This window comes from Eutrema salsugineum, unplaced genomic scaffold (genome assembly GCF_000478725.1).
Source record: "Eutrema salsugineum unplaced genomic scaffold, Eutsalg1_0 scaffold_2, whole genome shotgun sequence".
NCBI lineage: Eukaryota > Viridiplantae > Streptophyta > Magnoliopsida > Brassicales > Brassicaceae > Eutrema > Eutrema salsugineum.
In genome coordinates, this window is record NW_006256829.1 from 18,154,026 (window position 1) to 18,166,311 (window position 12,286).

The 12,286-nt window shown below is 38.4% G+C and overlaps 2 protein-coding genes across 2 annotated transcripts; both read left to right on the plus strand.

Annotated features, from left to right (window-relative positions):
• The first annotated feature begins 3,654 nt into the window (after window positions 1-3,654).
• On the plus strand, window positions 3,655-6,531 carry LOC18018282 (probable protein S-acyltransferase 9). Its single transcript, XM_006402131.2, has 5 exons — window positions 3,655-3,934; window positions 4,407-4,592; window positions 4,986-5,285; window positions 5,505-5,738; window positions 5,818-6,531. The coding sequence occupies exons 1-5, from the start codon at window positions 3,896-3,898 to the stop codon at window positions 6,292-6,294; spliced, it is 1,236 nt and encodes a 411-aa protein (XP_006402194.1). The 5' UTR covers window positions 3,655-3,895; the 3' UTR covers window positions 6,295-6,531.
• A 219-nt stretch (window positions 6,532-6,750) lies between these two features.
• LOC18018283 lies at window positions 6,751-8,210 on the plus strand. Its single transcript, XM_006402132.2, has 2 exons — window positions 6,751-7,056; window positions 7,609-8,210. The coding sequence occupies exons 1-2, from the start codon at window positions 6,871-6,873 to the stop codon at window positions 7,984-7,986; spliced, it is 564 nt and encodes a 187-aa protein (XP_006402195.1). The 5' UTR covers window positions 6,751-6,870; the 3' UTR covers window positions 7,987-8,210.
• The last annotated feature ends 4,076 nt before the right edge of the window (window positions 8,211-12,286 follow it).

A 12,286-nucleotide genomic window follows, 5' to 3' on the forward strand; every position in this document is an offset into this window, starting at 1 on the left:
CAAAACCAGACCGAGTTCCTTGCCTCTCTCTTGTTGTGAAATTGTAGATGTCTCCAAAAGTAAGGAATGTTCAAGCAAGGTCTGCAGTCTGTCGTTTTTGGCTAGTGAGGATCCGACCACACAGACCACATGGAGTGTGAATGGAGAGTCTTAGTGGACCACCAGCAGCAGAAAGCCCCAATGAACAAACCGAGAAGAAACCGAGTTGGAAATGAGCCTGTTCATGTTCGAGTCGCAGCCCATGCTACCATCTTGGAGGATCCAAGAGGTATGGCGACATGAACCAAGGACAAGGTGTGAATGCTCACTAGCAGCATCATCATGTGCCACTCCCAGTGAATGTTCAGGCGCAGAACATGCCTCCACCGCCGCCTCATGCGCCAGTTTATGCGTTTGGTTTGACAAATTAAGAGGCCATGAAACACCTGAAGGACATGGGAATGGAAGCCTTTGGAGGGAGATCTGATCCTGTCTCTACTAATAATTGAAGAAGAGGTTGGAGAAAATTTTGATTTCATGAGGTGCACAGAGGGTTACTGAAAAGATTTAGTTGTTCAGTACCTTCAAAACGTGACACTGATATGATGGAAAGATGTGGTAGAAGGAGTCCAAGGTCTTTATGAGCTGACATAGATGATTTTAAGGAGGATTATTCCCAAGAATACTTCTACCTGAGGCCTTGGACCAGATAGAGAGTGCTTTTGAAGACTTTTGCCAAGAACATTGTACTGTGAGGGAGTTCAAGGAAGAATTTAACAGGCTGAGGAGGTTTTACAAGAAGCATTTCACGCAAGCTGATTTGGTTCCCAGTTCATGAAGAGTATGAGACTGGAGCTGAAAAAACCGGTGTTCTATGGGCTTCTTTAGCTTCAATCTCAGATCCTTCATGAACTGGTAAACTAACTCAGCTTGTGTGAAATGCTCTCTGGATAACTTCCTCAGCCTGTTAAACTCTTCCTTGTATTCCTTTACATTACAATTTTCCTGGCGAAGGTCCACAAAAGCACTCTCAATCTGGTATATGGCCTCAGCTGAAAAGTATTCTTGGGAGAACTCCTCCTTAAGATCATCCCATGTCAATTCATAACAACGTTGGACTTCTTATACCACACATTCCCACCATATCAGTGCCTCATCCTTAAGTTAATGAATAGCTAAATCCTATCAGTAACCCTCCGAATACCTCATGGAATCAAAATTCCTCTACAACCTCTTCCTATAGTTATCAGCAGAGACAAGATCATATCTCCTTCCAAAGGCTTCCATTTTCATGTCATTTAGATGTCTCATGACCTCATAATACGTCAAACCAAACTCATTAACTGGCGCAAGAGGCAGCAGCGGAGGCATGTTCTGCAGATGAAGATTCACTAGAGGTGGCACATGATGCTGCTGCTGGTGAGCATTCACACATGGTCCTTGGTTCATGTCTTTATACCTATGCTGATATCGGTGAAACTCCTCCAAGAAGGCAGCATGGGCTGCGGCTGGCACATAAACAGGCTCATTTCGAACATGGTTTCCTCCTGGTTGGTTCACGGGGGCTTGCTGCTGCTTCATTGGGCCTCCATTCACACTTCCTAGGGTCTCTGTGGTTTGATCCTCACCAGCCAAACGACCGGCTGCAGACCTTGCTTGAACATTCTTTTTTTTTGGAGGGATCTACAAATTCACAACAAGAGAGAGGCAAGTAAGTCAGTCTGGTCGCGTAAAGACTGATATTTCTGCAAATAAAACAACAACAATGACTAGAAAAGCTAATCTAGGTGGTGGTTTTTTTTTGTTGAAAACTTTGAAATCTGATATCCATCCTTAATACTCTAAACTTAACTCTCTAATGTCCTCTCGAACCATGCTCTATTACCAACTTGAAACACTCCGATCCTGCCTTCTCAAAGGAGCCAGACGAAACTACCATATCACATTTAACCCCGCCTCTTTACCAAATAAAGATGAAGAGGTCTTTCCCTGTTGTTTTGTTTCTGCCACGAGAAAGATACATGGAAGAGGTATGCCCAGCACGCGGAGAAGTAGAGGCATCTTTTACCCGGTGATGTAGGGTAAAGAAGGGCTATTCTCTCTTTGCGATGAATCAATTCCTTTTCTTTTGCAAGATTCTCAGCATCTATGGGGAGAGTGTCCCAAAGCCCCTTTTCCCCAGTTACACTTTTTATCGCTTTTTCTTTTGTACGATTCAGGAGTATAATCAGTTGCGACACCAATAGGAATGCATGCTAAAAGACCAGTCCAATAATCCCACTCACTGGTAAATAAGTTAGCAAACTATTTCTCATTTAACAACCACATTCCCAACAAATTCCCATTTCTTATTCCCAAATCTCAATCCAAAGTCTTACAAATCCTAAGAAGACTTCTTAAAGAAAATCCAAAATAAATACCAAAATAAATGTCTTAGAAATGAATTACGGGATTATCTTAAAAGCCAAATAAAACCTCCTTCCTCTCCAAAGGCACACCACACTAGAACTATTCATCTAGTTCTTCATAATCATCATCAAACACATCATCTAGTTCCTAATAATCATCATCAAACACATCATCACCATACCCACCTGCAAAATAATAGATATAGAGGAATGGTGAGTAATTGAGATTATGAGAACCAAACCTAGGCTCGCTCCCTTACCCGCTCATATTTCACCAATATGCCAAGAATAAATTAAACAAACAACAAACATGCTCTACAAGCGCACAAACAACTACACAAACATGGGATACACAATTTCTCATCCACCACGTTCCAGAACCACTGCTCAATATATCAAACCAAGGTCACACAGACTGTCTTGAAGTTCGTTTAACCTTCCGGCATTGAGAACCGGCCTATTCTCCAGATCCGATTCCCAGCACACAATATTTGTACCATCGACATCCCTTAGCTGCGACGAAAAACTGATATAGCTATTTTCCACTCACTAGTTAAGCAACATAGTCCCAAGAAAGCATGCAGATTCTTACTCTAATGAGATCCTAATCCAGTTTTATGATGTAGATCTGACTAGATGCATGAAGAAAATGTGTATGTACTTTGTAACACGTCCAAACTTCATTAGATCTAAACTTCACATATCAAAAGAAGACAAGAAAATAAGAAAAAAAACTTAGATCTAATCCCTACGTTAACAAAAATGCAGACCTGGATCAAAGAGGGCTGAAAGCAAAGGAATCAAGGAGGCGACAGGGAGGAGGCTCGCGGTGGCTGGAGCGGCTAAGGATGATATCTATTTTTTTCTCTTGGTGGCTAGGACTTTGGAGAAACAAATAAGGCTCGTTCTCTTTTAATTTCTCATTTAAATATGATACTAAATTAGTGTTTTATAAATGGATTGGGGTTTTCTAAATGGATTGGGGTTTGATGGGTTTCTTCAAATTGGACTAAGAGATGTTACAATAGTGCTGGAGATTAACCTCTAAATGGACGAAAAACCCCGAAACAAACAGTTTAAATTAATTTGGTAAATCGGGTTGGATGATTCGGTGTTCGAGTGATAATAAACTTTGGTTTGGAGTCAAATTGATGAATTTAGGTTTGGTTCAATTCAATTTTTATGCCATATGTTTTTTTTTCTTTCTTTTCAAAGTATATAATGTCGTAATAAAATAAACAAAAAGAAAAGTGAAAAAAGGAACAAAACTATCATGTTCGTCTTGGGAGACACAATCCAGAAACGAAAACGCTCTCTGTGAGAGAGATCACATTCACCACGAATCGTACAAAACCCACCATTTATCTTTCTTTTCGCTATAACTCTCTTCTGGGTTTGCATCATTTTCCGCGCTTACTCTTTAATGAGATGAATCGGCAAAGAAATTTCCAGGATCTTCCAATTGGTCAGAGAGTAGCGAAGAGTGTCTGATCCGTTCGCTGATTCTAATGGCGAGACGGGTCCACGAAGCCTGGAAGGGAAGTAATGTAAGTTTTCTATTGTTAAAGTATGTGATTCTCCCTTTTCTGGAATCTGCATTATTCGAATTCTCTTGGTTTCTCAAGAAATTCTTACATAGGGTTTCTTTAAAAGAGACATTTTACGCTGTAGTATGACTGATTGGTTCGGAGGAAAATTTTCATTTGGTAAGAATTCGATTTCTCGAATATATTTTAGCTTTATCACTATTGATAGCTTGTTATTATCATTTGCTCAAGTGATCAAGGTCTAAGTATGAAGATGACCTTATTACTATATTTTATTTTGTTCAATAGAAGCCATATATAGGACATTGATGAACATAAATGTTCAGTATCGGTCTCTTGATTCTTTCTCCAAGCATGAGCATGCATTTTGGATGAAACCATATTGTCATTTTTGTTCGATGGAATCCCCTTATACTTGTGAGTATAGTTATTACATGATCAATCTGTCTCCTGTTTCATTGCTATTTTGCAGAAGTTTTTATTTGGTGGGAGATTGATATTTGGGCCAGACGCTTGGTCTCTTCCTTTTACCTTGCTGCTCATCATAACTCCAGTTAGTTTGTTCTCTGTATTTGTTGCAACACATCTTCGCCACGAGTTCTTACCGAGCACCGCAGGGGATGCAATCTTAGTGGTAGCGATTTTATTTACTGTTTTCGTAAGTCTTCTCCAATGCCCTTTTGATATTCAATATTTGATGTCTTGTCTTGTTTACATGTTTTACCTCTAACTTAGGGTAGTGTAAACACGTACCATCTCTTTTGTAACTTTTGAGTAATTGATTATAGAAATGCATCGTAGTATGATTCACTGGTAACCATCTTACCACACAATAAGTTAAGAATCTAACCAAAAGAATGAATTTAAAATGTATAATATGATGTTTATGTTCTTTTGTCTAGCTTAGTAGTGAAGTTTGAGGTATTATGTTTCACAAGCTATAAGTTGAATGTTGCCACTTTCTGTGTGGCTTTTGGAATTTTTTGATGGGTAGGTTTAATGTTCTTCCCTTCATTTTTGCTTTGTTTAATCATATAACTGGTTCTGATAGGTACTGATCCTGCTATTCCTCACTTCTGCGCGAGATCCTGGAATCGTTCCAAGAAATTCGCATCCGCCTGAGGAAGAATTATGCTATGATACGACTGTGTCAAGTGATGGAAGACAAACACCCACTGTTCAAATCCCTAGGACGAAAGAAGTCATGATTTATGGCGTTTCTGTTAGAGTTAAATACTGCGATACATGCATGCTTTATCGGCCTCCTCGTTGCTCACATTGTTCCATATGCAATAATTGTGTTGAGCGTTTTGATCATCATTGCCCGTGGGTAGGCCAGTGCATTGGAGTGGTAAGCTGATTTAAACGCATATTAAACTTGGGAGATATGTAGCTCATAACTTGTTATAACCTGAAAAAAAGCCGTTAATATGCAAATGTTGAACATTTGTTCTATCTGTTGATGAAAAAAACTATGGCTTTGATTTTCCTCCATCTTTTCTTCTGTTAGGCCAATACGTCTTGACAACGCATTTTTTTGTTGTTGTTGTGTGTGTGTGTTGGTGGGCAGAGAAACTATAGGTACTTCTTTATGTTTGTTTCCTCTGCAACCCTTCTCTGCATCTACGTGTTTTCGATGTCTGCTTTATACATCAAGGTTCTGATGGATAACAATCAAGGTACTGTGTGGAGGGCAATGCGAGAATCACCTTGGTCTGTTATGTTGATGATATATTGCTTTATTTCCCTGTGGTTTGTTGGAGGGCTTACTGGATTCCATTTGTATCTTATTAGTACAAATCAGGTATGTTTTTGATCTGTTCTGGATTTGTATTGAGTAAACTGTGTCTCATCTGATTCCCCACATTGTGATTTTTTTTCAGACGACCTATGAGAATTTCCGGTACAGATCAGACAATAGAATCAACGTTTATAACCGTGGTTGTTCAAACAATTTTCTTGAGACATTTTGCTCGAAAGTTAAGCCCTCGAGGAATGACTTCAGAGCGTTCACCAAAGAAGAGCCTCCGAGAAATATTACATTGGCTACCACATGGGAAAGAGCGGAAGATGAAGTAAGTATGGAGGAACGGCGTCAGAAGGTGGAAGACGATTTAGACATTGATGAAGATGTTATAAAACTACAGCAGCGTTCTAATGCTGAAGAGGGTATCGATACTGCTAATCACAGGGTCGATATTGACCAAATGAGAGTGGGGTCTAATGAGAGAGCACCAACTATTCGATCAGAAGCGAGGCATGGAAACTGGGGAACAAGAAGCAAAGCACAGAAGGATATGATTGTTGGTTCTTCAGTCAGTGAGAGTAGAAGCTATGCAGCTGCAGAGGAAGGACGGTGATGAGTGAACAGTGGAAGTAATTAAAAAGGTTTCTTTTTCTTGCTGAGTGAAATTGTTTTAATTTTTTCACTATATTACGGGTTTAGACCCTCGTGGTTTGGTTTGGGAGTTGTGAACATTATAGTTGGGGCAACTGTGAATAAGTTTAGTGTAAGCTTGGAGTTGTGTAGGAGTCAAAACTAAGTTTTGTTTGTTCAACTTTTTGAATGTTTAGCCATTATAATTTCTAATGATTGAGGTGACTCTACTGGCTTATCTTATGGTTCCAATTTTATTGAATATCTTCGGGGCACTCCACTGTCTTAAAATAGAGGGAACAACAATTATTCTAACTAAAATTTTAGAAACCATGACACTGACCCTATGTATAGAAATTTTCCACATTAAGAAAATGGAATCCTAATTATAGTAAATTGACCAAATTTGAAACAGATTTCAACAACATTCTTATATTAGGCTGCCATTTTTATATATAAGTCCAAAGTGATATAGCCAAAACCATCAAAAGGTAAAACCAAAAATCTGATTCCCAAACACTTAGAGGTCGAGAGAAATAAAATATTTTCCGGCGACGAAATGGCTTCTTCCTCCGGTTGTTTCTTCGTTGTTACTATGGCAATCTTGTCACAATTTCTCTTAGCACCAGCATCAGCATTGATCAACAGAGAATACATCGATGCCAACTGTCAACGAGTCAAAAACAAATCCTTCTGCGTCCAGACATTAACCACCTATCCACCCGCCGCTTCTGCAACCGGCCTGGTAAGAACCATTTGACCACATTACTATTCAATCATGATTGTAATACACATTACTTTTCTTTTTTGCGGTTTGGTATTCGGGTTTTTGTTTCAGAAAAAGCATAGAAATTTATGTTTGTTCGAGTTTGGTTTAATTCAGTTTGGTTCTTTGCCCGATTTTTAAACGCTTGAATCAGTATTGGCCTAACGTTTTAGGCTCAGTCACTTTAGGGTAGTCCTAGTTTATCTCTAAACGACTTAATCCGCGCTAGTTAGAGTAGTTTTTGAAAGAAAATAAACTGTTTAGATATTTTTTTAAAAATGTGTGTACCTGAATTTACAATAAACCTAACTCTAATGATTATAGATAAAGATGTTCAAACCGAACTAATTTATCTATTAAATGTCTAACTTCTGTTGTATTATTTTGACTAGCCAATCCATCTTTGACGAGCCCGTTTGTTTGTGTTCTTTATCTAACACCCATCTCTCTTTTTTTTTTTGGTCAAATAATACCTATCCCTATTTAAAACAGTCAATATAACTTCAAAATCTGTACTTTTAAAATATGTAGTTACCATTGGCGGAAGCCGTGGTCAGCCTTGCAGTAGCCCACGCTGAGAAAACTGCAGGTTTTGCGGCCGAATCAGCCAAAAAGGAGGCAGCATTGACGACGCAATTCAACGAGTGCCACGACGCCTACGTTGGTATTGTGGCGTCTCTTAAGAGCGCAAACTTGCAACTCAAGGACACACCAGACACTGCCAACTACGACGTTATGGTTTCTGGCGATGAGATAAAGCGCGTGAAGGATACGGTTGGGAAAAACATCGACAAGTCTTCCAAAACGCTCATGGAGATGACATTGCAGATGGAGAAACTTCTTGATCTAGCTGCTGGTGCCACCGATGCTGTTGACGACGACGATGAAAACGTGCATCGTCGTGCTTGATGTTTGAACTAAGTTGGGGTTTTCCATTTTTTTGGTTGTTTGCTTTTGGTAAAAAACATGAATGGATTCAAAGGACATATATGAAGACTATATGTCGCTAATAACTGAATCTTAGGAAAATTTTTAAAAAAATTATATGTCGTAATTTCCAAGTAATTAATTCTTTTATACATGCATAAATATATTAGTTGGTGTAAGGAAAACTCTCAAATGAAAAATTAGTTCTTTTTGGGAAGCGACAATTTATGTTTTACATGATTTAGTTGATTCTTTGTGTGCTCCATCGGGATATGTTGAGCTTTTTTTTTGTTTCTTTGTCAGAATTAATTGGAAAAAACCTTAAAAATATCAGACTTATTTAATATTTGTCAGATAACAACACAAACTTTTATGTTGGTAAAGAACTACCTAAAATATCTTTTAAGCAATTAGAAACTCAAACTATTAAAATTTCCAGTTTTCATCCTCGTAGTTTAAAGAGTTATATTTCCAGTTTTCATCCTCGTAGTTTAAAGAGTTATATGAAGATCTACCAATAGATAAACCATAATTAGAGCAGGTACATTAGTGAACCTCTCTTAGAGGTTCTTCAAAATTTTATATTATTAATTTTTGGATTAAAGAGAAGGGAAGAACCTGTGCTCATTTTGGGGTTTACAATTTTATATTATTAATTTTTGGATTAAAGAGAAGGGAAGAACCTGTGCTCATTTTGGGGTTCTATTGGTAAACCCCTAAATGAGGTTCATGTTGAATAAAAAATAATTTGTTTTTTTTTCAAAAAATTCAAAATTTTTTTATTTTGGCTAATAAATTTAAATACACATTTATTGTAAAACAAATATTACAATTTATTATATGGAACTAAAAACATACAACATAGAGATTTTAGAAATTGTAAAACCTTTAGTTTTTGTGGCCTAAGTAAGAAGAAAAAAGTTCCAACTTCTCATATGGTTTGGGTCTTTACATAGATAGTGGAAGAAGCTTACTTCGCTTCTTCTTCCTGGCTAATCTCACTTGCTTTATGCACACAAGAATTAGCAAAGTGACACACACCAAAATGAACGCGAGTTGCAATCGCTTGAAGTACAAAGACTACAACATCCACCCTGTATCAAACCAAATAGTAGCTTATAAACAAATAATACAGAACTCATGAAAATGTGCACATGTTAGTGTAGTAAGTGAAGCTGAAACAGCATATGACTCAATCATGATTGTAAGAGATAAGAAGGAAATTAACATCATTATAAGAACCCCTATATGTCATGTAGATGCATTACTTTGTATATCCAAATATATCACAAGCACACAGTAAGCAGCATGACTTGCTGTTAAAATCCGACAACGAAAATAAAACAATAATACCATAGTATCAAACATAATCATGTCAAGCATCATGACACGAGCATGTCGATGGAGGCAGAGATTGTATTTTCAATCCAGTTACCTACAAACATAAATAGTAGTGAGGCTGAATACTCTAATAAACACCCATACTCGAAGACCTATTGCAAGCAAAAATTAACTTCATCTTGCCTGAAATGACAATGTCAAAGGTCTCGTTAAGGTCAGAAGCTAGCTTGACTTTAACACGAGAAGGAAAAAATACTGATAGAGCCAGAAAACTCAAATCACAATCCTCTTTACTGTGAATTCCACATCAAATTTCTCATAAATTCCATTTTTCGGTTATTTTGTTTCCATTTCAGAAGATATGGATCCTCTTTTCTGCAACTTTCCATTTTTCGGTTATTTTGTTTCCATTTCAGAAGATATGGATCCTATAAATAGAAATATACACTATGAGGAAGGTTTCTATAACACTTCTCAAGCCACAAGACGCAGAGAAGAACCTCAAGCCCAAAATTTTAGCTACATGGATCGATACAACCAGCCAAACCACCCTTACCACCGGCGCAGAGAGACTGTTCGACGCCGGGAAGATCCTTATGGCCCTCCTCCAACCTACTTCGAGCCACACGCCTATAATCCTCCACTTCAGAACCCTAATCAGAAAGAGGACAACTTGAGGATCAGCAGACGTTTGGGACGCCTCGAAGGAATGATTAACCAGTTCTTTGATCAGTAGATTCTCACCGAGAACACCCTGCTCAAGAAAATTGATTCAATCTCTGAAGAGTTCAACAAAAAATTCGATGAGATGGCCAATCATGTTCGAGTTTTGGAAGAGCAAACCCACAAGGACTCACAAACACTAGCTGGGATGATCCATCAAGTCGCAACAGAGCAGACAAGACAAGGGTATGACATCATACAAAACTCAAGTGATATTGCTGAATCAAAACAGGAGATTAAAGAAGTCAGAGAGTCCACCTCCTGGTATAGAGAGAAGACAGATGAAGAGTTGCAAGAGATCGAGCACAGGCTGAACAAACTCGAGCTCAAAGCACGGGAGATTGATGCAAGAATGGAGCAGATGCCCAACATTGAGCAATTTGAGAGGTTTTCTAAGAAATCTCCCAAGGATCCTGATGAAGATGCACATCAACGCCCTGGTATGAGTTCATATGATGCTATTCTACCTAATAAAGATGCAGGAGAAGTTCGTGTCAAGTACAAGAAGGAAGAAACGGACTTTAAGCAAGTCATATCCGGAGCCGCGGGTCCAAGCATCCTAACCGTGGCCAAGAGCACTTTTCCCGCGGTCACGGCTCCTCTGACCGCGGAAATTGGTCATTCAGATGTTCCTCCGGGTTTTGAGAGGAAAATAATACACCTTCTGTCCCAACTTCAGCCTCCAGCACCTAAAAAAGCAACTCAGGAAGAAGAGAACCAAGTTTCAGATGAAGAACCAGATCGGCATGAATCATTACCTTGTATGATGGCAAAGGAATGTGTTGAAGATTCAGCTGACTCTTCAATCCAAGAAGACCAGACGTGCAGCGAGATAAAGATGCCATACATTGATTCAATCATTGAATATGATGCTGCAGCCTTCTTTTGTGAATCCTATTCTGCGTTTGAGACACCAGCCAACACCTACAGAGAAAGGCAAGTTCGAATTCTCCATAAGGTCAAGACTACAAGTCAGTTTCTTATCTCTTGTTCTATCAGAGGAGAAATGTTTAAAAACGTGTTATGTGATTCTGGAGCTTGTCTTAACATGATGTCCAAGGCAATTGCTTTGAGACTTGGTATTAGACACCTGCGCAGGACTAGAGCAAAGATTAGTCTAGCTGATGATTCAAATGCAACACCTCATGGAATAGCTCATGAAATTCCTTTGAGAATAGGAGATTGCATAGTGCCTGTCGACTTCTACATTGTCAAAACGAGAGATGCAACATATCCAGTGATTCTGGGATGGTCTTTTCTAGCAACTTCCGGAGCTATAATGGACTGGCCAAACCGGAGGATTTCATTTGCTAATATCGACAAAGATGTCTTCACAGAAGCTGTCCCATACAACAGCAAAGCAGGAAAACGTTCTGCAACTGAAGAGTTTGAAGAAGAACTTTGGAGTGATGAAGAACCTGCTAAGCAAAGCAAGGAGATTTCGAAAAAGACTTGTCTCAGGACAAGGTCTTCTTCATTGGAATAAGTCACGTCCAACACCAAAAGTGGAGCTAAACGACTTAAAACAGAAGCGCTTAATGGGAGGCAACCCATTTAGGTATTGTTTTCTTTAGAATTTTTCTTTCTTTTTCTTTTGATCTTTTTCTTTTGATCTTTTTCTTTTTCTTAGTTTCAGGTGTTTTTTATAAAACAAAAAAACCAAAAAAAATCAAAAAACCAGAAAAAAACACCAAAAAGAAGGATGATACCTGATGGTTGCTGTCGTGTGTTGAGAGGGTGTGTCAAGTTTTATCCTAAATTAAAATCAATAGCCGTAAGTGCACAACTGATCAATTGTAGTACTTAGGGGTCGAATCCACAAGGAAGGAGGATCTTTTGCTACAAAAAGCCTTTGAAATAAGTTAAAGTAAGGAAGTCTAGAACAAAAACGGTTTAGTGGGGGTTTGGTGGTGTCTTTAAAATGTAAAAACAAAATATTAAAAGAGAGTACGGAAATTAAATGGCGTAATAACTAAACTTAACGAAAATAACTAAAAATGATAAAAACGGATATTCTAATGCTTAAATGAAAATGAACTAAAAAGGAAAGACAATATTGAACTAAAGCTTGAAAGAAAATCGGTGTAAATCAATGGAAAAGAAAGCGTTGGGGTTCAGGGAAGTTTTCTCAGGGGTACGAACGATTCAAAACATTGCTAGAGAGGAAATTTGATAAGATCTTAGCTTAAAATTTTTGTACTGGAGTCACGGACGTATG

Excerpts from the sequence above, each read along its gene's own strand:
- LOC18018282 (XM_006402131.2), top strand. The coding sequence starts at position 3,896 with ATGGCGAGACGGGTCCACGAAGCCTGGAAGGGAAGTAAT. Across the intron at positions 4,593-4,985 it reads CGATTTTATTTACTGTTTTC|GTACTGATCCTGCTATTCCT; the intron begins GTAAGTCTTCTC and ends TGGTTCTGATAG. Across the intron at positions 5,286-5,504 it reads TAGGCCAGTGCATTGGAGTG|AGAAACTATAGGTACTTCTT; the intron begins GTAAGCTGATTT and ends GTTGGTGGGCAG.
- LOC18018283 (XM_006402132.2), top strand. The coding sequence starts at position 6,871 with ATGGCTTCTTCCTCCGGTTGTTTCTTCGTTGTTACTATGGCAATCTTG. Across the intron at positions 7,057-7,608 it reads CCGCTTCTGCAACCGGCCTG|TTACCATTGGCGGAAGCCGT; the intron begins GTAAGAACCATT and ends TAAAATATGTAG.